At 40.2% G+C, this 24499-nt stretch overlaps 1 protein-coding gene across 7 annotated transcripts in view; it reads left to right on the top strand.

Moving 5' to 3' along the window:
- Positions 1-24499, top strand: part of MYOM1 (myomesin 1) — a 92834-nt gene that overhangs the window by 45974 nt on the left and 22361 nt on the right. For 3 of the 7 annotated variants that reach the window (XM_067547218.1, XM_067547227.1, XM_067547256.1), the window contains 14 exons: positions 1083-1204; positions 2185-2223; positions 4395-4591; positions 6229-6355; positions 7203-7387; positions 8658-8772; positions 12635-12791; positions 13840-13946; positions 14093-14137; positions 18993-19129; positions 20916-21060; positions 22260-22319; positions 22597-22664; positions 24087-24200. In XM_067547218.1, the coding sequence (XP_067403319.1) occupies positions 1083-1204; positions 2185-2223; positions 4395-4591; positions 6229-6355; positions 7203-7387; positions 8658-8772; positions 12635-12791; positions 13840-13946; positions 14093-14137; positions 18993-19129; positions 20916-21060; positions 22260-22319; positions 22597-22664; positions 24087-24200 (1618 nt within the window). Of the gene's footprint in view, positions 1-1082; positions 1205-2184; positions 2512-4394; positions 4592-6228; positions 6356-7202; positions 7388-8657; positions 8773-12634; positions 12792-13839; positions 13947-14092; positions 14138-18992; positions 19130-20915; positions 21061-22259; positions 22320-22596; positions 22665-24086; positions 24201-24499 lie in introns of all 7 variants that reach the window. The other 4 variants (XM_067547246.1, XM_067547264.1, XM_067547236.1 and 1 more) reach the window with 3 other exon arrangements.

Here is a 24499-nt window from a genome sequence, read left to right as displayed (position 1 = left end):
TACTGGTTTACATACTTTATGAACATAACAATAAGAGGAGTAGTGGTATCATGGTAGCAGACTGAGGCCTGAATGAAGATTAGGGCCACATCAAACTAGGTGCTATATACACATATATTAAATCATGGTCTCTGGCCCCAAGAAGCTAACAATCTAATTTGAATTCAGAGACAACAAGTAAGTGTAACAAACAAAAAGAGGGAAGTGGCAGCCAGCCAGGAAAGAACAAGAGCAACAGTAATAAGTTCATGAAGTACATAGGCTAGCTACTGTACAACTTGATGGTTTGGGGGGAGGGAGTAAGATAAAGAATGAGTGAGCTTGCAAACTTAGAAAACTTGATTGTATAGTGTTTGAAAGCAAAACTCTCCATTTTGAAGGGCAATGGTAAATATTTCTCGAACTGTATAGTATAACACTAAGAAATGGGGCTGTTTTCCCTTCAGTTGCCCTTTCTGTTCACTGCTATTTCATTTGCATTACCAAAGAGACTCATTAGCACATTAGAAAATTCCATGCTACATTACTAATGTACTTAATTCTTTACAAAGAGAACTCACATCCTTTATTCATACTAAATTAATTCTGTTATTGAAGTTATTCCAGATATACACTTTTGTAAATTAAATAAAAATTTGGCTCAGTAAGAATTTTGCCTGAGTAAGAATCTAAGAAACAGGCCCTTACTTAGCAAATTCTGATCTAATACTGGTTACACAACTGTAAATCCAGAGAAATTCCATTGATTTCAATGGAGTTATTGAATATTTATGTTGTAATTGAGAGCCAGGTCTCGCTTATTATGACTTACTATAGTAACTTATTAATATTCCTAACATTACAATCATTAGCCACTAAATATTGTTGAAGAAACTTTTAGCAGTGAATTTTAAAAGCTGAGCATGACAGGCGTGCCTGCAAAAATTCACACACACACACTGGCAAACTCCCATTGACTACAGCAGGATCAGGGTTTCCAAAAGTCGTTCCCTCTCCCTCCCCCAAATATATATATATAAAATATCTTGCTTTTGGATTTTTTAGCAACATTTTCTTAGCATACCTTCACTGTTTTGCTTTAGATTCATTTGCCATGGACTCCTCACTGGTGAGAACTACGTTTTCCGAGTCAGAGCTGTTAATGCAGCTGGACTCAGTGAATATTCACAGGAATCAGAGGCTATTAAAGTCAAAGCAGCCATTGGTAAGCGACATTCCATTGCCATGGGCAATAGGAAACAAAAAGTTGAATGATTCCAGTACATTTTTTCAGCAATTATTTGTAACTAATTATTTTGTTTTACAGTATTGTCCACTGATAAATATGTTTCCATTGGTCATATCATGTGTAATGCTTCACAGCCATATTTTTACAGTCACTCAGTCACTGCGCACTTCTAGACTGTTCACCTTCACCATCCAAGCTTCTTCAGATGTTATTCATGAACCACTGTATGAAAACGCTGTTAAGTTCACTTCATAGTTACGCTGGAAAATAGAATGCCAGTCTGATTTCATAGTGTGATATAAATCACCTCTAATACACATCATCCTGCATAAAGTCAATTCCTAAACCTAAGGGCTTGATTTGTTTTCATATCTAAACCTACTAATAATGCTGTCATTGTCTTCTATAAATCTCCTAAAACCCTGTGCATCCTCCATACTGTTGATGAACTATTTCTGTTTTGTCTGCCTGAACTAATACATGGAGACTAATGAACTCACTGGACCAGAACAAATTGTATGTTCAGCATTCTAACTCTATTTATTTGTATCAAACTGACATATCTCCCAACCTCAGAAGACAGGTGTGGCACAGAGGCACTTCTAATGATGAGCTGAAGCAATCATAGATATGGGTCAAAGGGTCTAATCTTAAAAGAAATGTGGCAAGTGACAATCACTTTGCTTCTATTGACTTTCCAGATTATGGACTGTCACATCTGTGCTGTAAAATATACACCATTTAAAAAAGAGTTACTTGTAGTGCGAAGGTTGAGAGATACTATATGCTTTTCACATTTCTTGTGAGTCCAAGCATGTCATAATGTCTGTGAAAATCTTGTTTTTTCATGTCCTGCCTGTGTTGTTGTTTGTGGTCATTTCTTCATTCTGTTGAGTAAATGAAGAAAAAGGAATTATGTCTAATTCAAAATGTCTGTTATTTTCTGACAATTACAGGGGGAGGATTGCTTCATGGTGTGTGTCCTGAACTGAGTGGTAAAGCTGGTGGACTAACAGACTATACTACCTTCTGGGAAGGCATGCATGAGTCCTCCCAGCCTATCTTTGACACAGATGCTTTGCTAAAATGCAATGCTAAATTTAACAGACATGTGCTACCCAGTAGCTCTGATAAACTGAGGAGTACAGGAATCAGTGAAGTAAGAGAAACGGTTAAGAATGTTCCTACACCTTCACCACAGAAGGGAGCTGCTAAGCAGGCAAGTAAGATTCAGCCTGGGGACCCCTTGGCATTGGAGAAAATGAAAGCGAAGAAAGATATAGGTGAGAACTAATAAACAGATTTCACCGCTTCACATTCACCTCAGACAGTTGTCATCTCTTATCATCCAAGTCACAATGGACATTCTCGCCAATGATGCATCTTTCATCACATCCATTTACATGCTCAGCTTTCCATTGAGGGTCATTATTCATGGAATGGCACAGGGGACCATTTTACATGCATTGTGTCTTTTGACAGCAAAACATTTAAAATCATTTACTAATTTAATTGCTTGCTTTACTTTACTTTATATTTACATTTTTGTTTCCAAAAATATCACATGACTTCTAAATCAGTTTGGTAGTGTTTTTGGGGAGAGCAACAAAGCTTGTATTGCACAGTCAGAGGGATTTTTAACACCTGCCTGCAGTTCATTTTCTATAAGGAGTCTTGATATTCAAACCCTAGGTTACATACAAAGGGAACAAGATCTCATGAGTTAATTGTTACATGACAGTGAGCACAAACACCTCTGCTATTATTAGATATTCTGAGTTCCTTTGTGGATTTATAGTTAGGCTTCTTCTTATACTTTAAGGTACAATGCTAGTGAATATGATATTTTATGTCAGTTGACAGTAATACTCTAATGGGAAAACTCATCAAGTTTGAAGGTGCACATACAGCAGTTACATTATCTACAATCAACACTTTAGCATCCACCACACTTAAGGACACTGGGCTAGATCTTCAGCTGGTATAAACTGGTTACTTCAGTAGAGCTATGCTGACACCAGCTGATATAGTTTGTTAAACAAGACAATAAGAGAACAAGGGGAATTATTGTACTATGTACACAATTAGACTTTTCTTATACATCATCCAGCTATATATGCCCATCGTTGTGGTATCTGAGAACCTGTCTAAATGTATACCTACATTCTTTTGAATACATTCCAGCAACAGTTCCCTGTACAATATATTAAATTAAATTTAGTTATTTATTGATAATCCTTAATTTCAAAGGCAATAAGGGTTTTTTTGCAGGTTTCCTTTCCTAATTAAAATAAAGGTTTTGCTGACTGGATGATGTGTTATTCTGAAAGAACATTCAGCAAATGAGGTCGTTCAAAATTCTATCTGAGCTACATCCAAAGTGAGGCTAGGAGTTCCTAAGTATGGCCAACAGCTGACCAGTGGTAAATAGTCTATGTACAAATATTTGTTGTGTGTGTAGGATATAAGAAAGAGGGTGCAGTTGCTGAACTGAAGTTTCATGCTTTCTATGATAATTAAAAAAAAAAAAGAATTGTGCTCCAGATATCTTTAAAGTAAGCTCCAGAAACAGACCTCTTCCATTTCTGATCAGACTTCTGTGACTATGACTGCATTTCTTTTCAGTAAGGTAAGGTTACCCAAAGGTGCAATGATAACATTATTAGAACATTAAGACACCAAAAATGAGGAAGTAGGTGATGCTGCATTCCCTCTGTTCTCATCAGAGAAGTGTGGGGTAAAAAAGGAGCTAAAGCAAAAATTGTGATGTGGGAACAAGTCTGGTTTCAGTAAAAGAAAACAAATCATTGCATCTGCAAAATTTTGCAAGTCTGCTATGGTGTTAGTTTTAGTTTCTCATCTTTCACTGTATTGAAAATAAAACCTGCTCACTTATATGAGAGCTGCAGTTGCGACACACACTTTGACCGTGTATCAGCTTCTTTCCCAAATACCACACACTGCTGTATAGCTAATGCTTATGTAGCTTAGTTTTTAATGGGCTTATGGAGGCCTTCATCCTGCATTCCTTATACCAGCAAAATTTCCACTGACTACAAATGCAGTTTTTCCAGACTAAGAATTTCAAGATAAGAAAGCCAGACAAATGCCTGTTTGACTAGTAGAATGATTATTGCCTACTCATATGATGTTCATGTTAACACAGCTGCCCCATCTCCACCTTATGACATCACTGTACTTGAAAGTGTTCGTGACTCAATGGTGCTGGGATGGAAACAGCCCAAAATCATTGGCGGAGTTGAAATTACTGGCTACTATGTGAACTATCGTGAAGTGATTGATGGAGTTCCTGGAAAATGGAACGAGGCCAACATTAAACCCGTTAGTGATAGAGCATACAGGGTAAGTGCTTAATTTTCATATTACAGCGCATGCATCAGAAGTGTGTATGTAACAAAATGCAGTGCCTCCAGCCAAATTAGGAAAAACAGTTTTTAATTCATTGTTTCCAGTGGATTGGGGTTTTTATGTCAGAGATACTGCATAGCAAATAAATGCTAGTTTAATATCTGCTTGGTTTCCTCATTCTTAAATGTCATAGATATAATAAGAGCTACTATGCTATCCTTTTTTCGAAGTATTTTGAGTTCCTTGATAGAATAGTGCTAAATGAGTGAAAAGTATTATTACTTATTAAATGTGACTCAGAAACCTGTTCTAAAATTTAATAGAGGATATTCAGATTTTTAAAAGGTGTATCATATCCTATGGTTAATATGTTGTTCACAATGATTTGTAATGCTACATCAGGTACATATTATAATGAAAAGTAAAACAACTCATTCTTCTAGTCCTTTGGTTCTTTGTCAATATTTAGTTATAAAGCGTGACAGAGACTACCAGTTAATACTTCTAGGATGCAGAGGGTTTGTGTATAAATGTTTAGTGTCATACCCTGCCCTCTGCTTTGTAGGTGGGCGTAGAGCAGGGTATGTTTCTTCCTAAATGTGTGAGTACAAATTCTATGCATTCAATAAATGTACTCCTCAATCTACAAACTTACCTATTTGAATGAGGTATAAACTATCAGTCTGGCACCCATCACCACAGTACCTAAGAACTCACGTCATCAGTAGAAACTACACATGCCCAGCACCTTTGAAAATCAGGCTGTTATCACTCAATAGAATACTAGAGGGTTGAGCTATTTCTGTGCTGACTGGCTGTGGCCTAAAGAAGTCATGAGCTTTGGTTACCCTGATCCAGCTTGCAAGTATGCTGCCACCTGCAGCACATGATTGTCAGGGGTGCATAGTACTGCTTTTCAAATGAGTGCAGGGACAGCTCCTACATCAGCAGGCTGAATTATGCGATTAACGCATGGCTGGTGACACTCTGCTCCCTACCTACCTAGCATAGTGTCTACCAGTAAAGATAGTTCTTTACAATATATGCACATTTAGAACATTCATAGGCCAGGTCTACACCACAGACCTATGTCAGTATAACTATGTCACTCAGGGGTTTGAAAAATCCACCCCCCTGAGCAACAGAGTTGTACCAACCTAATCCCCTGTGTAGACAGCACTATGTCAATGGGAGAGCTTCTCTCATTAGCCTAGTTTATGCCTCTTCTTGGGGAGGTGGATTAACTATGCCAACAGGAGAAGATCTCCTGTCAATGTAGTAGTGTCTTCACTAAAGTGCTACAACCGTATGTGAAGACATGCACCATACGTGAAGACAAGCCCATAGTCTCAAGCCTTCCTCAGTTTCCCCAGAAGTGTGTGCTTATAGAAGGTACTGACAGAAATCAGAGCACAAAGGTAGCTTTAGTGGTGCTTTTTCATTCTTAAATCATTCTAAAGAAATGACAGAATACACAGCTGATTTTTAATATTGCTCTCATTGTACAGGCTTTATCATGAGGATTTGTATCCTAGATTTTTCATGTGTGACATAGTCAGTCATCAGTATAACCTCCTCTAAAGCACAAGTTTAAAGCAAGGTTAATGGGTATCATTTTATTGATCCTGCAGATTCACAATTTGAAGGAAAACATGATATACCAATTCCAAGTGGCTGCTGCTAATCTAGCTGGGGTCGGCACTCCCTCCCCAGCTAGTCGATCCTTCAAATGTGAAGAATGGACCATTGCTGTTCCAGGTAAAAATCTAAACAGGACGTCAAAGCTACACATCATTCAGTGGCGCATACCAAATCACACCCCAAACAATATGAGAGAGGGGTGCTGCTGGCTGGAACAGTGTTCTGTCGTCTTTCTCAACACGCTGCATCCTGAGGTCCTTACACAACATTTGCTGCTACAAGTCCGGTGTGCTCTCAGTTCCAATAGAAGTCAGTGGAAGAAAAGTTGCTTAGCACATAGAGCTTGACTCTTCACAGCCTTGTGGAGTCATTTACACCAGTGCAAACTGGGTGTTAAACATTGTTCTTCTGATTTGGTAGCATTTAACACCCACTTTGTAGCTAATTGTTTCTTCCTTTTCTATTTAGATTCCTATACTACCTCCATCTCTTCGGTGCCTGGTGTAAATGTCAACACCAGGTGCAAGGCAGTGGAGAAACAGGCCCTTTAGCCCTGTCCTAAACATGTCAGTTCAGGGCCAGATCCAATGCCCATTGAAGTTAATGAAAAGACTCCCATTGACGTCAATGGGCATTAGATCAGACACTCAACAAATGAATGAGTTTAATAATTAACTTTTCTCCCTGTCATTTGATGAGGCTGGTCATTTATGTTCATGAATATTTGAGTGAGATACTGTCTGTCAGAAAAAAGGAAATTGGATCATTTTGGGAGCTAGTTAATTTTGAACATGGTCAGGACTGTATACGTTCACAGGTACAATGGAGTTGTATCTACTTACACCTGCTATGCATTTAGCCCACAGTCTTTTTGCGATGATACATTTTTTATTTGTTTTATGCAATGGATTACTTGTGGCTTTATTTAATACATAGGATTTCAACTTTTGGTTTTATCCTTTAGGACCACCCCATGATCTCTCATGCACTGAAGTTAGAAAAGACTCTTTGGTTTTACTGTGGAAACCACCAGTTTATATTGGCCGTAATCCTGTAATTGGTTACTATGTTGATGTGAAGGAAACAGAAGCAACAGATGAACACTGGAGGAGTGTCAATGAAAAGCCAAATGCAAATAAATTCTTGAAGGTAAAACAGTTTTGGGGCCAAATTCAGTCACACCAGTGCAACTTTAGTGAAGTCAATTCTAGGTATGCCATTCTATTTTGGTAGTGCTTCCATATAATTTTAGACTTACTTACCAAGCTGTATTGTGCCCTCAGTTACACCAAGATAATGCGAGCAGAGTCACAGATAGGGTTAACTTGAAAGAAAATTTGGCCCAATGTTTAAAAATATAAGAATGCACTACCGAAGTGAAATGGCACTTCTAAAATAGGGTTATAATATATAATACAGGATGTAGCCTGTATTTCCTGACTCAAAGGTTAACACAAGTGGCAAATCACTGAGACTTGTGCTGTGAAAATATGACAGGATGTCTGGTTTTAACATAATATACCCTGTCGTTTCATTTTTTTGTGAGTTTGTAATTTAGATTGCTACACTATTATGGTACATAATTTCATGGAGCAATTTCTAAATATAAGATTAACTTGATTCTAAACATTCTTCCAGGAGCTTACAAATGTATACATACATTTGATATTTGTATATTTCAAAGATCATTTAAAAAACCCTCACTTTAAAATGTGATCTTTACATTTATATTTTTAAAGGGACATTGGCATGTAGTGTAGCCTCAGACTGGATGTTAAAATCATTATAATCTAATACAGAATGTCCTCCACATTCTAAACATCTCTGGTTTGAATTATCCACTCTGACTAAAACATGTTTTTAAAAGCCAGAACTGACCTGCAGAATTTTTGCTCTGCTGCTGCAGAGCAGATGTACTGCACAGGAGTTAGAAACATCCTGTTCCCAGAAATGTTCATGACACCATCAAAAATGCTAGCTAGACATACAAGTAGCAAACAAAAACAAGTTAAAGTCACATTACCCTGAGCTGGGGGGGGCGGGAGGAACATGAGGAAAGTGGAAGTTGCCAAGTGGAAAAGGAGAAAAACAAAAGAGGAAGATCTATTATTGTCAAGCTTCCAACTAGTGTTATAGAGATGGGGGTTTTTCATCTTCCTTTGTAGCATGGGACACGACTCACTTGATAGTGGATTCTCTATACCTGAAAGTCTTTAAACCATGATTTGAGGATTTTAATAACTCAGTCATAGATCAGGGGTCTGTTACAGGAGTGGATGCGTGAGGTTCTGTGGCCTGCGTTGTGCAGGAGGTCAGACTAGATGATCATATTGTTCCTTTCTGATCTTAAAGTCTATGAGTCTATGAATAAAATGAAGTGCTCAGCAGTGTACCTTGCCTCTCTATTTGCATCTTCTAGATCAGCGGCCTAAAGGAAGGTGTCAGCTATGTATTCCGTGTGCGAGCAACAAATCAGGCCGGTGTTGGGAAACCTTCTGATACCACTGACCCTATCATAGCAGAAACACGGCCAGGTTCGTTTACACTCTTCTTGCTCTGCATCTGATTAAAACAGGTTCATATTTGTCAGACATATTCATAATCAGAGAATGCACACAGAGGAACTGATCCATCTGTCCTTCAATGTATTACCAAGCCCTTTTCCTAGAAAGAATACCAGTTGAGTGTAACTCTTTACCTCCTTTTTAAAATACATTTTCTGAATAAGCTTTGATGACCATGCTATAAATACACACTAATACTGGAACACACAAATACTGTAAAATAATATTTGAATGCATACATAAACATAGGGCCCAGTTGTTCCCCTAGATCAGTGCATGGAGTATACCTTCCACATGTAGGTTTTACTCTTCCCCAGATAGAAGGGAGATCAGCAGCAGCTGCTGCTGTAGCACATATCCCCTAAGTCCCTTGACTCAGAAAGAGTGCCTGGGGAGGGGACAAGCTGTGAATGGGCGAAGGAGAATGCTATTTTTCTCCCATGGCACCAACAGTAAATCCTTTCACAAGTGAATACAGACACCATCTGTGCTGTGGAGACTACCTTTAAGTGAAGATCCTGGGGCAGCTGCTGGCTGGAGAAACGCTTGAAACATGGCTCCAATGAATCCACAATGCTAGAAAGGTATGGAGAGCAGCAGGGAGCCCAAGAACCAGTGTGAAGGCACAGAATTCCCACACAGTTGGACCCAGAACTCCAGTGGATCCATGGGTTTCATGTAGGTATCTGAGTATCTGTGGTTTTGGACTCTGGACTCCTGCTGTTTCCACAGGGGACATAGACCAAACAGAAGAACATGGAGGAAATTCTATGAGCCTCATAGAGCTTTCTTCCCTCCAGACCTTTTCCATTGTTATTTTCATAGGAAGAGTGTTGGGTCCATAGATTTTAACCTATTCATAACAGGTAATACTGTTGTTAGACCAGACACACAATACATGAAACTAATACAAACAAACACAAAAGTAAAATATCTAAACCTCTGAGGCTCATGCAGGTATATATAAATTCAAGATGAAAAATGTATCCCAAAATATCCTTAAAATACATAACAATTTAGTATAAAATAAACACATACAAGGCTGCAGTCTAGTAGGACTGTGCCCATATATAAAGATCTACCCACAGGGATCAGATTGCAGGATCAGGGCCTTAAACCTCACCTACGTGTCCAGCTGATGATTCTCCTTATATAGAGCCATCATACGGGCATGTTGGGGAAGTGGCTTTTAGGTGAGGGCCTGTTTAGTGTGCTACTGTGCTCTGGCAATCTTCAGTTGCTAAAATAACTGTTTAAGAGATGTTGCAGCTAGGAGTAACTTAGAACAGGCTGCTCCAAGTTACACCAGAGCTGGGATTGAGTGGGGGTGAACTGACCCACAAGCAGCCCCAGGATCAGGGGTGCACAAAGTAGCATAAAGTCACTGTTGCCCATTCTCCCACACTACCTCAGACCCTACAGTAAGCACAGCCCTGCCAGGCCGAAGAACTGAGTCCACTGTGCCGGTATATTTCTGCTATTTCACCCTAGTCGTATATACTATTATCCATCCCAGTCACTGCAGATGATCAATGGGCAATTTTCCAACTTGACAGGAGGATTTTTGGCTGCATGTTTTGAGAGTTGTAAAACCAGGTTTCAGAAATTAATGAAAGTGCCCTGTTCACCCATTCCCCTGTACAGCTCAATTTGAAATGATGCCAGTGACTCTGATCTGTCCACCTTATCGAAAAGTTCATCCTTTCCCTTCCTTGCAATGAAACTCTGAGAGAAATGGGGATAATTAATATTTGATATCAAGGTCTTTAATATAATCCAAGTATTTTTCCGCTCTGGTGCCTTTAACTGACACTCAAAATGAGATGTTGAAACCACCATGCTATCAGGACAACGGAAATTTGCCTGATGTTGTTGTATCTACTTCTCCAGTTTCTTTTTGGAGGGTTGGTGAGTACCTCTGGTAGATAAAACCAATAATCTAGAAACATGCTTTAGTTTTTTAGTGGCCAGTTTAAGTATTTATGGTAAAGGTAAAGCATCAGCAAAATGAAAAAAAAAATGAATTCATAAAAACGCACCCTGAGTTGTATAAACAACACCACTCCCAGATATAAATATTGAGTGGTAGTAGTAATATATAGTGAATGCAAGTTAATGAAGTATCAAGCATATTGCCTTCTGAATGGCTCTTATCGCATTACCTACCCTGTCATCAAAAGATTCATGCACTAACAATCTGCAGTGGAAACAAACACTAATGACATGTCATATGGTGAATTTCCATATAATGGATTACACTGATACATTTACAAACATGTTACTGCCCAGTAAGAGACATTTAGACCTCAGACTTCATTTATCATTCACAGGGACTTTGCATGTATTTCTGAACTGCATATTGAATTACAGGAAGGGCTGATAAATGATAATATTGGTGTAGCAACAAATATCAATCTCTCCTTTTATTAAACATTTATGGCAATCTATAAGCAAAAAGAAAGTTACATGTTTACAAACTACTTCATTACAAAGAAATGTGCTGCTGCTCACAGTACCGAACAAGCCATGTATGGTATTAGGATGATAGCGAACAGGACTCAAGAAATGTGCTGAAAATAAAGCATTTAGTACTAATTTCTGGGGATTCTGATGGCTTTTTATGAATGAGGTCCTTTTATTTAAGACATAATGTTTTAGGGGAAAAGTATGTTATTGACATTTTAGGCACTCCGAGATACTCTCAAACTGGATATTATAACTTCAGAGACTTTTTTGAAATATAGGGTCCAATTCAGTTCAGAGCTGTGCAAAAAACACTGTTGGATATTCTCCAAGTTCTCTTGAATGCCCAGTGCTTCCAACAGTGATACCAAACAGGCTGTTAGATAAAAATTACCTCCACATTCAGCATGGGGTGAAGAGCCAGCTCTGCAGCCATACAGAAAATGAAGTTCTCTTGGCTTCATAGGTATGCATGAAGGGCAGATTCTAGGTATATTCTGGCAGTAGACTTGTTATTCCCTGTTCAGTGCCCTACCAATGCACACTGGACGGTCTTACCCTTACCAAAGGACTGCTAGCACTGTAGTAACAGGCAGTATTCAAAACCAGCTCTTGGTTTGAACCAAGGTGTTGCACTTGGCAGTCAATCACAAATACACTCCCCACTGGTGTGCACAGGATGTGTTCCATAGGCCGTTGCAGGGGAATATGTCAGACTTGATTAATCCCACTTATGTACGTGTGAATGAGCTACTGTGAATAAAACCATTAGCTGCACAAGTGAATGCTGCTGTGATGATTCACTTGTGTCATGAATATGAACTCTTAATTTCCTGTTCAGCCCTCCACCTTTCCCAAGAATACTCTTGTGTATGTGGCATTTTATTGGGCACTTATATTTTACTAGAAAATGAGCAGTTTGCCCTATGTAAAGAAAACTAATACCATCCCTTAGAGTGGAAGGAATGTTTTTACAATATTTTCAACATTTAATGCATTTTAATGGACTTGCATTTGTTCCTGTTTTGTAAGTGCATTTAATTTTATTTTCAAGCCTGAGATAAGGCTTCTTTCAGCCCAGAACCCAATGCTGCAACCTTCACGTATGCATAGTCCTTAATCATGTGCAAGTAGCCTCATTGACCTATGAACCCTTTTTAATTTGTTTATTACTTCAGTGGAATTACTCACCTAGATAAGGATTCTTACCATGAGTAAAGGATCAAGGAGCCTAGCCTGTTGCAGCAGTTTATGTATGAGCAAAAGGAAAGAATAGGCTCTGCTTGATTTACCCTGTGAATGATGTGCATGCAAATTATTTATGCTACTGTCTATTAAAAAGTAGAAGTATCTTGTTTTGATCTTCCAGGAACTAAAGAAGTGGAGGTAGATGTGGATGATAATGGAGTCATTTCCCTGAACTTTGAATGTGACCAGATGTCTCCAGAATCTAAGTTTGTCTGGTCGAAGAATTATGAACCAATTGAGGATGAATCTCGATTAGCCTTAGAAACCAAAGGCGGAAAGTAAAAACCTTTCTTATAGCAATTGTCTTATGTTTAGAAACCCTAGGAATCACAGAAATCCATCCTTTTGGAGGTGGACCTCACTAAGATTACCCAGGCCTTTGTCACTGGAAGGTTAGATTATTACAGTGCTGTCTACATGGGAGATAGCTTTCAGACTATTCAGAAATTGCAGCACACACAAAATGATGCATCCCACTTGTTTAAGCAGTACTTCACATAGCGAGCACATTACACTTGTGCTCTGTGACCTGCACTGGCTACCAGATTTGTAGATGCAATTTAGTATTTTTTAACATATTTAACCTAAATTGTTTAGATCTTGACTGCTTCAAAAACTTTCCCATGTTACACTGCAATAGTTGCAATTCTTTGAGGAGCTGGAGCAAACAACACTCTGGTTTGATCAGGAAGGAGCTGGTGGTGGGGCATTCTCTGTGAATACTGGAACTTTTTGTTCACCAGACCCCAGATTTGGTGACTTTCTGGATGGTCAGGATCACTTGTTTCCTCAGGCTTTTTCTAGGGAGGAAGGAGATGCAGATATACAGGTGCAAAGGTAACATATGTGGGAGAAGTAGATGTATGAGCCTTGCCGATCATAAAGCCTCAGAAACCATGCGACATTGCCCTCCCTATTTACAGCAATCCGCCACACATCCCTGACATCTCACATGAAAACTAAGTCCAGATATGTTTCCTAGAACCAGCCTGTAATTATCATACTTCCAGCAATCCATGTGAACCCTCTCTGGCCATCTTTACTCAATCTCTCATACGCTCTACCCTGCAGGCTCCCATTTCTCTTCTCTGCAGGACTAAGCTGGATTTACTCAGATCTTTCATGTACCAGATACTCAGTCTGTGTGGTTCAACGTGTATGGTACACACCATGGCTTATACCTATTTTCTCACAGGTTATGCCCCTATACTCTCCTGCTCAGCCAGAGCCACAGCAGATACAGCTCCCACTAGTAGGGGCATAAGGGAGGTGTTTATGATCTAGGGTTTTAGTTAAGGCTTTTAATCAAAATGTTTTTGTCTGAAGGTCAAAAGCTGCTTTTAAAGATCTTGGGGAAGATGATTTGGGCATTTACTCTTGTGCTGTCACAGACACTGATGGAGTTTCATCAAGCTATACAATAGATGAGGAAGGTAAGAACAAAACCTATTCCTGACACATGCCTGCTTTATCTTTCACATCTCATTACTTCTTCTGCCTTACATGAGAGAATCTGTGATCATTATAACCGGTAAAACAGACACGCATACGTAACATTTCTTTTTTTTAATTTTTGTAGAGATGAAACGCCTGCTCGCACTCAGCCATGAGCACAAATTCCCAAGTAAGTGTAATAAGCATATTCATAGAAGAGAGACTGGCATGCAGTGTGAAGAGTTCTGGCATGTATATTACAGAGTCTCTGCCAGCATCAACTAGGGGAGCTGCTTCGCTGGTTCACAAGAAAAGCACGCGTGTGTGAAGCTTAAGTCATGGTTTCTACTAGTCAGTCTTTTCATTCTTCCCAGTACATTAATGTATTCATTGATGCCTTTGGTGCTTATTTAGATGCTGCTCTCTAGATGTATAGTACAGTCCATATCTTGAATGTGTAGTAAACATCCCGATGGATTTGTTTTTTCTGGAGATCTCAACTTTGCATTTACTCAGGTCCGTACTAATTGCCATGCCAGTGTGAGAGTTTATAATTTTTCTGCCTCTTTAACTTTTATAGCTGGAAACATCACTCCAATGTAAGTTAAGACCAAATTCGATATTAACAAAACAAAACATCACAGCAAGCCCAGTTAGAGTGTGCCCCACCTTCCTCTTTTTCTATTACTGTTGACAACCTGACCATTCTTCCTGTTGCACAGGCTTCTAACTTAGGGGTTATATTTGATGATTCCCTCTCCTTCTATCCACAGATCTTATTTATCACTGTGCAACTCCAGTTTTAAGCTGGTGCAATGCCACTGTTTTAAACAGTCACACTGGCAAATAACCGTCCCATATATCCAGGCCACGTCTAAATATTGCCATATCTTCCTCCACTACATTTCAAAGCTGTAACTATTTCTCTCAATCCCAGTAGCTAAAGTTCTTGTCCATGCCCTGATCAACTCTTCTGTCAGTTATTGAAACCTCCACCCCTCCTGCTTCAGACCCACGTTGCACCCCTCCAGCCCATCCAAGCCATGATTGCTAAAATGGTCTTCCTTGCCTATTAGTTTGACCACAGCGTCTCTCATTCTGAATCCCTCTAGTGCCTGCCTTTTCTCACCACTTCAAGGTCCTACACAACCCTGCTCCTGTCTACATATCAGACTTGGTCTCTTATTATGTCACCCACTGGCCTTTTCTGGTCTGCCAGTGATACCAGCCTCAGTGTCACACTTATTTGCTTCTTCTCCAACAACTTCTACGACTTTTTTCTATGCCATTTCCTGCACCTCCCAAATCCCATGAGGAGGAATGACCTCCCAAATCCTATGAGCTTCTCATCATTCAAATCTCTTCTTAAGACTTACTTCTTCTACGATGTCAACAATAATACTAATTATAATAAAATCAGAAACAAAAATAAACTCTTAATTGCAACTCCATACCCAAAGTTAGTAACCACACTATCTTATTCCGTCACTCTTTGCCCTTCTTCACTCCATTCCTTCTCTTTTGATTGTTCCCCCCCATTGATTGTGTCATGTTTAAGGTTAAGATTTTGTCACAGTTATTTTTAGTAAAAGTCACAGACAGATCACAGACAATAAACAAAAATTCACAGAAGCCTGTGACTTGTCTGTGACTTTTACTAAAAATAATGGGGGATTGCTGACAGAGGGATGACTGAAGCCCGAGCAGGAGGGGGATGAGCCCCATAGGGAGCGGGGTGGGAGGGAAGGGCACCCACAGCCCTAGTGGCTGACAGCTCTGAGGTCCCCACCGCAGCCCCGGTGATTGACGACTTGGCTCACCGCAGCCTGTGATGGCTAAGAGCTCTGGGGCCACCACCCTGGGGCTGAAGCAGAAAATGTCACAGAGGTCTCTGAAAGTTATGGAATCTGTGACATAATCTTATCCTTAGTCATGTTCCATATCAGAGTGTAAGTTCTTCAGGGCAGAGATCATGTCTTTCCCATTATATTATCGGGTACCCACCATACTTCTAGGCACTGCAAAATATTAAATAAAAATAAGGTGAGCTGTATCTGCAGATGCCTAAGAGAACAGAAAATGGTAATGAGACCCCTCAGGTATATGAGGAGCTTCAGTCTCATCTCTCGATAATCTATTTTACAAGCACTAACACAATTAGTAATATGCATGAAAATAAATCATGTGAACTTGCATGTTCGTTTTAAACACTTGCATGCTTAGTTCATTTGAACTGCTCAGTACTAACTTTTAACACATTTAACTTGTGTTCAGAAACAACTACAGCTGGCAAGTTTATTGGCAAGTGGGCAGCTTGAGCAATCTACTTAAAGGGCATGTCCACACAGCAAAGAAAAACCCACGGCTGGCCGTGCCAACCAACTCAGGCTCACGCGGCTAGGGCTGTGGGGCTGTTTCATTGCTGTGGAGACTTCTGGGCTCAGGCTGGAGCCTGGGCTCTAGGACCCTGTGGGGTGGGAAGGTCCCAGAGCTCAGGCTCCAGCCCCAGCCTGAAAGTTTCTGCAGCAATTAAACTAACAGTCCCGCAGTCCTAGCCCCGCAAACCCAAGCCAGCTGGCACAGGCCAGCCACAGGTTTTTTTCTTTGCTGTGTGGCCATACCCTTACTAAACACAGACAAAGTATGAATATAATAGCTACACAGGGCCAAGGAGAAGGATGGGAAAGCTCCCTTTATAGCTGCTCTTCAGCTTGGTAACTTCTACAAGATATTTAATCAGGTGCTTGTGATACATTGAGACACTATACAGAATAGGAAGTAAAACTCATAAGCAGGATTGCTAGAAGTTCTCAATATAGATGCCAGTTAGTGCTTCATAATACGGACACATTTTTAAATGATTGTTTTTGTTGGGAAGCACAAGGGCTCAGTCTTGTTAGTCAGATTCCTGTGGACTGGGGAGTAACTTCTTTTCACAAAAGAAGATGCTTTTAGTTTATTTTAGGCCTTTATATAACAGCCTCTGGGATGCTTGATTTTTTTAAATTTCCATTTTAGGCTAAGATATTCATGGTTAATTACATACAAATCAAGTTAAGAGTCTAAAATTGCCACAAATCTAACACTAAGACAAAAGCAGCACAGCCTAATTTCTTCATTTACACCCACTTCCTGTTGCAAACACTGGCACTTACGGCATTTCACTCCTTTTGTTTTTAGAGATTAAGTAAGATCCAAGGCATCTCTCATTTCTCATAAGAAGTGAGGAAGCTTTTTATAGCACCATTGCACTAACATGCAGGAGTCACAATGAGGAGAAAGTGGTGGTGCTCTGCTCCCGTCCCTACCCTACCTAATCCCCTGATGACTCATTTTATGCCACCTTTCCCTTTTCCTGCTAGCTACTGCACAATCCTCCTTCCCCTTTTGGCTATTTCCCCACCTATTGGAGGTGTTGGGGTGGGAGAGAAAGGAAGAGGGTTCCCTGCTACTCAGGAAAAGGGTGCACATGTGTTTTTGTGTGTGTGTGTCTGAGAGAGAGAGAGAGAGAGAGAGCAGTCTTATGTGCAGAGTGCAGCCTCCACTTGTGCTTCACAGCCTGATTCAGAGCAGACTAAAAGAGCTGAGGAGGCAGCTGCTTTCATGCATGTTGCCTGCTCCAGAAGGCATGCTAGGGCCCTGGGAGGAGCAAGCAAGTGAAAAGGTAACTGAAAAGGAGCCACCTCCACATGTAAGAAGTGGGAAGAAAAGTGAAAATGATTTGTCAGCTTCACTCCCTGCTGCTGGCATGTGGAGCTGAGCAATGGAGAAGATAGGCTGTTCTGCAGGGCATATTAGCCTGTATCTGAAACAGTTTCATAACCCAAAGTTGTGGTGTTCAGACTTTGGGTATTCTTTTCTACAGTATAGTATGCATAGCTCCATTGACTGTGACTGACTCCTTTACATATGTCAGATTAAAGAAACAGACCTCTACCAATATTTATATGGTAGGAGGGTTTCACATTTAGTTCTACAGCCATTACCAGACTATATAAACAAATGGACTCTCCCCAATTGCCTTATAAAGATGTTTGTATATCCACCACAGCAGTTCTAGGACAATGTCATACCCTTCCATGCATATATTTTACAGTTTTCTGGCAGATGAAAAACAATGACTCACTCATTCAGACTACAAATCTGAAATGTCCTTAGTATATTTTGGGAGATACTCATACTCATTTTATACTTAATGCTTGTATATGTCATATACCTGTAGGAGAACAGAGAAGTGTTCATGTACTATTTGCATAGCTCTGTGAGTCTGATTTTATAGAAATGCTGAGCACCACAACTCTAGGTAAAAATCAATGGGAGCTAATTAGATACTCAACACCTTTGAAAATCAGTCCCTATATGACTAGGTCTAATTGACTGTGTTTTCCAAGTAAGCTAAAAATCTAAGGAAAAGTTAGAATGAAAATAAGATGAGATCTCGAATTTGTCAATAATGTGAAAACTAAAACAATGGCCGTTCAATGGAATCCACCCTGCTTCCACCAGCCATGTATTTGGCTCATAAAGTCGGTGTTTCTGGTTATCTCTTTTAAAACTGAGTGTTTTGCTGAAATTTATGGCATGATATGACACACATGATTAACTCTAGGAATGAAATGGGGTTCAACGATTACTTTCTGATTACCCAAGACCTTGCAGGCTATTTTTTTCTGCTGAGTCATTTCGATATTTTATAACAACATTACTGAGTGAGTCATAAAGCATGGTTCTAGGCCATACACACTCACACGCTGCAGGGATATTTTCAGTTTACTTTTGAGATAGATTTTTCTTTGGGTTAGAATGGAGTGGCATCAAATATAATTCAAATGCTGAATATTTCTAGGTCTTTGCACCCCTAATGATTGTGAACAATAGAACAATCAAGACTAATCTATTGTCCCATCTACACACTAGATGGGGCAGTCAGTATACTTGTGTAAATTCTACACATATCAATAAGAGAACTGGCTTTTTGATGATGGAAAAGTTCAGTTGTGAAACACAGGAAAGATCCTCTTCAGTCTTCTGTTTCCTTTTTGTAGCTATCCCACTTAAGTCTGAGTTGGCAGCTGAACTTCTTGAGAAAGGACAAGTGCGATTCTGGTTGCAGGCTGAAAAGCTGTCTGGCAATGCAAAGGTCAACTTTGTATTTAATGACAAGGAAGTTGTTAATGGAGAGGTACAACTTTTCATTGTTTCTGGTTTTCTGATTTTTATAAGCAATGAGCATCAGTGTTCCAGCTAAGCACTTTGAATATGATCAGACCCTACTGCTCTAATGCATTTACATGGAAAACATAACTTATGATTGACAACATCTATATAAAGATTGTGGCTCACATTCTGAGCTGTGGTTGAGCACTGCTGGATGCAGTTCAGGAGGGTGGACTCAGTGTGGCTTTAGGCCACCTGCAGAGGTGACATGTAACTGTGGATAGTGGGGAGGGGGCACAACTGAAAGGTTCTGTGGAAGCACCTGACCGCCCCATGCATTGCCTCTGCCTCCACCCCCTGAAACTTGGTATGTATATAGACAACATACACTAGCAACTACCTCCTCCTCCTCCTGCTCTCTGTCCTGTGGCTGCCCAGCCTCCCTGCCTAAACTATCCTCAGTCAATTTACAAAACGGGCAACACAGTTGGGATGTGTAGTCCTCTAGGCGCCCTCAGGATGGCTGGCGCCAGGTCGGGATGGTGCTTGGGGCTGGATCATCTCAGTTAACAAAATGTTGGAGAATTATCAGTCACATTTTGTTGGAGGGGGGAATAAGACACTCCCAAATCGCTTTCCTCTTGATAGGCACATTGGAGGCGGCTGCTGTTTCAATGGCTGCTGGGAACGCATTGAAGAAGCAGCAGCAGGGTCCACTTTCCCATTCTCCCCCCCCAGCTTGCTCACCTCACTCACTCCCCTGGGGTTCACGGGCTGGATGGGACTCCATCTGAGCTGCCTGGCACTGAGCACCATGTTGCAGCTCCTCTTCCCAGTCTCGAAGATGCCCCCTGACTCACCTCAGTGGGCGGTCTGCAAAGCAGGCCATGGAAAGTGCTGAGACTCCAGAGGCAGGGAAGGAGAAGAAGCCCCGTGTAGTGAGGGTGCGGGAGAGCTCAGCCAACCGCCCCGCTGCTTCCTCCCTCCCTCCCTCCCTGCACTTCATGGACACATGGTGAGTGCTGCTGCCAGGGAGAGCTGCTGCTGGGTGTCCTGGCGAGAGGCGGCCCGAGAAATCTGGTGGGACACATAACCCTTTGTGACGCCCCCGTCACCTCTGGCCACCTTTGTGGGCACCTAGATTCTGTAAGCAGCAAGGGACCATTCCAGTCCTCAGAATAAGGCAGTCCTGTGGATTGCTGTAATTTAGACACCCTCCATGGCCCTCTGTGGGCCATTCCAGCAGCCCAAAATCCCCAGAGCACAGTGCATTCCAACCACATCCCCACACTTCCCTATCCATGCCCCCACACTCTGAATGCTGACTACGCTGCTGATCAAAGTTCTGCATGTAACCCAAAATCAGGGCCTATCTGCAAGTTCCCGTAAGCAACAAGCAGATAACTTTTTTATCCTAAAACATATTAAGTCTCTAGCATTCCGCCACACTGGTTAGAAGGCATGGACAGGGCATTCTACAGTAGTAAGATACAAAAGCACCATGTTAGGAAAATACTGTTTGAAGAGTTGGGCGATAGTTTTCATGTATTTTAAAAAATCCTTTCTAATGAAACGGAACATGATGCTAATTATAGAACAAATATGAAACATAATAATAATATGCTTATATTTAATTAACAAATTTTATATATATGTTTGGTTATGTGCATACAGTCTGGGACAGACACAGTGAACAAATCTGAATAAAGAAAATAAAGAATTTTATTAGAGTACCATAGAATGTGGCCAGATAGCTGAGTCTTTTCTGATTCTGAAGACTATAATTCTCACTTTTCTTTTTGTTCCTGAAGAAATATAAGATGAAGGTGGACCGTAATACTGGCCTTATTGAAATGATCATGGATAAACTTGAGGACGATGATGAAGGGACTTATACCTTCCAACTTCAGGATGGAAAAGCAAAAAACCAATCCAGTCTGGTTCTTATTGGTGATGGTAAGCTCATCTATAACTTCACTTTTATTACACTGGAATGAACTAAGGAGCCAATGACTCCTGAGCTTGAGCTGTGCTCTTACACTGATTTCCTAATATCATGTCCTTGAGCAAGTCACTTAACATCTCTGCTTCAGTTTACCTATATGTAGAATTGAGTTAATAACATCTACCTAATCTGGTCAAATTTCAGATTTTTTTAATGGGGAAAAAAAAGGAAATTTTTCCTGATAATCTTTATGAAAAATGTTCACATTTTTCAACCAGCTCTAATACTTACTTGCCTCACAGGGGCATTGTGTGGATTAATTCATGTTCACAAAACACTTGGAAGATGGCAGCTGTCATGTGAATGCTAAGTATTACTACCTATAATGTCCAGTGGTGCTGGAACAGTTTTTATATTGGGAGTGCTGAAAGCCATTGAAGAAAACTGTAAACCCTATATATGATGGAAACCACTTCAAGCCAGGGGGGCTGCTGCACCCTCAGATCCAGCACTAATGATAATGTCTCTCTCACATCTGTCTAGCTGGCTTTTCTATATCTGGAATGAAAATGTTCCACAATGTTAAGTGATGCATATGTTGTTGGAAATAATTGGGACTGTTCTCCTATTTCAAGTTAGATATTCAGATATACTTGCAGGTGTCTAAATTTCAACTGCTTGATTCTGCTGCCATTCTTGTTTGCCTTCTTCAGAAGATCAAATGTGTTTATCTGAGTGACGCTAAATATCTTCTCCTTTTGTTGGCATATATTCAGATATATTTACAATTCATATTTTCTATTGATCTTTTCTCTTACATAAATTAAATATTACTTGTAGCATTACATTGACGTCACTGTTACAAATGAGTTTAAGAGGGTCCTGAAAGGCTGAATGAGCCACCATCAATATAATACATTTAATCAAAAGGGTTTGATACATATGAAAGGTTTGATGTCTGTGGGTGGCTAAGAGAGCCTTGGTCAGCTGTAATAACATTGTGACAGCTGAAATACTTAACACATGAAGTATTTAATATTAGCGACCTGGGGTGAAATGCTGGCCCCATTGAAGTTAATAGCAAAACTCCCATTGACTTCAGCAGGGACAGAATTTCATCCCTGCAATACAATAATACCCCATTCCCTACTAACGAGATATTCTGTCTAGAAGGTTCACATTTGTTTTACTGTCTGTTTTTGATCCCTAGTGTTCAAGAAGCTACAGAATGAAGCAGACTTCCAAAGGCAAGAGTGGTTCAGGAAACAAGGTAATGAACAACATAATAATATGCAAATGAAAGGAGTTCAGGTTTATTTTGGCTGATTAAATATAAGAGCAGCTTTAAATATGGTATTTTGAAATACAAATTGCTATTCAATTCTAATTAATTGCTTAACTCATTTTTTACATAAAGAATAAAATCTGAAGAATAAAAGCCTATATTTCTGATAAAAATAACTATTTCTAGAAAAAAAAAATCATTTGACCTTTTTTTGTATTGTGATTATTGCTCATGTGATTTTATAAAAATTCATTTTAAACAGGTCCTCATTTTGTTGAGTATCTGGGATGGGAAGTTACCGCTGATTGCAATGTGTTGTTGAAATGCAAGGTAAGAGTTGGCCAGGTTTTCAACACTGTTGAGACAGTTATAAAAGCAAGTGACATGCTGAACCAGATTGTGGCCAGTCACTGCACAGGTGTGCAAGGTGGGGAAGAGTGCAAAGAGGTTCCCTTTTCCTTTGTATTCCCCCAGCAACATCTGGAGACAGTCACTGATTCTGTGCAGTCTTGAGCACGAACTGCTTCCTTCTTAGTGCCCCCAAAAAGGGATGTGGGGAGGAGGCAGTGCTCCTCTAACCAGGGCAGGTCAGAATGACATACTACATGCCATTAAGGAGTGTCACAAACAGGCATGGTCCATCTGCATACTGGATAGTGCCATGAGGAACTGAACTCTGACTGTTGAACTTAGGTGATTTGGAATTTAAGGTTGATTCTGTCTCTTTACCTCTTCTCCTTCTGTTTTGGGACCCATAGTGCTCCCACTGGGATAGTGTAACTCTGTAGCAAGCACTGTCATTATAACCGATATTGTCAAACCACTGGGGTTTTTTTGTGGGAGCAGTGTCTCAGTCAAACAGCAAAGCCTTAGTCTTTCAGTAAGAAAGAGAGAAAGAAAGAGATCAGGAGGGAGAGTTAGCTCCTCATGGCAGTGACTCTGCTTTCATATAAATTTGTGCAGTGCTTAGCACAGTGACATCGTGATCCTGACAGGAGGCCTGTTGGTCCTATTGTGATATGAATATTAAATAGTAAGGAGAGCCAGGGAGCAGGGGTGAGAGAGGGGGAAGGGAGACTCTGTTCTAAAGAGGTACAGAGCATTTCACCTCTATGTCATAAAGTTGTTATAATTTGGCAGCTCTTTTGTGTCCTCTCTGAAATGCTTTGGTGATATCAGTCCAGTCTCTAGTGCATACATGTACATGTCACAAAGCAGTACGCTCTTGTTGGCTGTCTGAGAAGAAAGGCCAAGAACACAATGAACAAGTAGACTGAACAACCCTCTCCTTGACCAAGAAGTGGATAAAAGAGTTTTGCTCTCCAGCACTGTCAATGATCCATCAGTCCAGGAGGAGCAAGCAAGATCGTGGTGGGGTGTCTCTCTGAGAATGCTCTGAGGCCTTTTTCTGGTCCCTAGCTTGTGCTCTGATTTGGGCAGGGTTCCTCTGGGTGGTGTCCTCTGATTGCTTCTCAGAGCAATGGAGATTGTTCAGGGTTCCCAGCTCTGTGTTCCCACTGGATCTCTCATTTGAGGGGCTTGCAACGTTGTCCCTATTTTTCATTTTCTGTCCCTTGTAATCAATTAAGTTCTGGATTCAGTGGCCCCTTCCTCATCTGAGGGGTTGGGTCTTTTGCTGTTCTGGTGGGTTCTGTCTATGATCCCAGCGTTCACATAGGCTGATACACCTAGCACTCAATTCACTATATTAAAAGAATACAATAATACTGCTGCGCTTTTCATACATTTTAGGTGGCTAATATTAAGAAGGAAACACATATTGTTTGGTACAAAGATGAGAGGGAGATAATGGTGGATGAGGAGCATGACTTTAAAGATGGCGTATGTACTCTGTTGATATCAGAGGTGAGTGACTCCTTGCTTTTTGATGTACAGATCTCTGATATTCAGTTCAGTTCATAAATGTGATCTAATCTGATATTCCAACATATCCACCAAATATAGGAACAGGCATATAATATATATATATATAAAATAATATATATAAAAGCTCACCTTGCATTTATTTTTGACTACAGCAAATTTCTATTTAAATCCTTGTGAATTGAGATTTTCAGGAAACCATGAGAAAGAGAGAAAGAGCGTCATATTTCCCTTTTAAATCAGTTTAAAGAGCAGGAGGATTACATCAGACTGCTGTGCTG

The sequence above is a fragment of the Emydura macquarii genome, unplaced genomic scaffold (genome assembly GCF_026122565.2).
Source record: "Emydura macquarii macquarii isolate MOO-44397 ecotype Brisbane River unplaced genomic scaffold, CSIRO-AGI_Emac_v2 contig_212, whole genome shotgun sequence".
Classification (NCBI taxonomy): domain Eukaryota; kingdom Metazoa; phylum Chordata; order Testudines; family Chelidae; genus Emydura; species Emydura macquarii.
The sequence above is the reverse complement of the archived record's forward strand: the minus strand, read 5'-3'. Positions and strand labels throughout refer to the sequence as shown.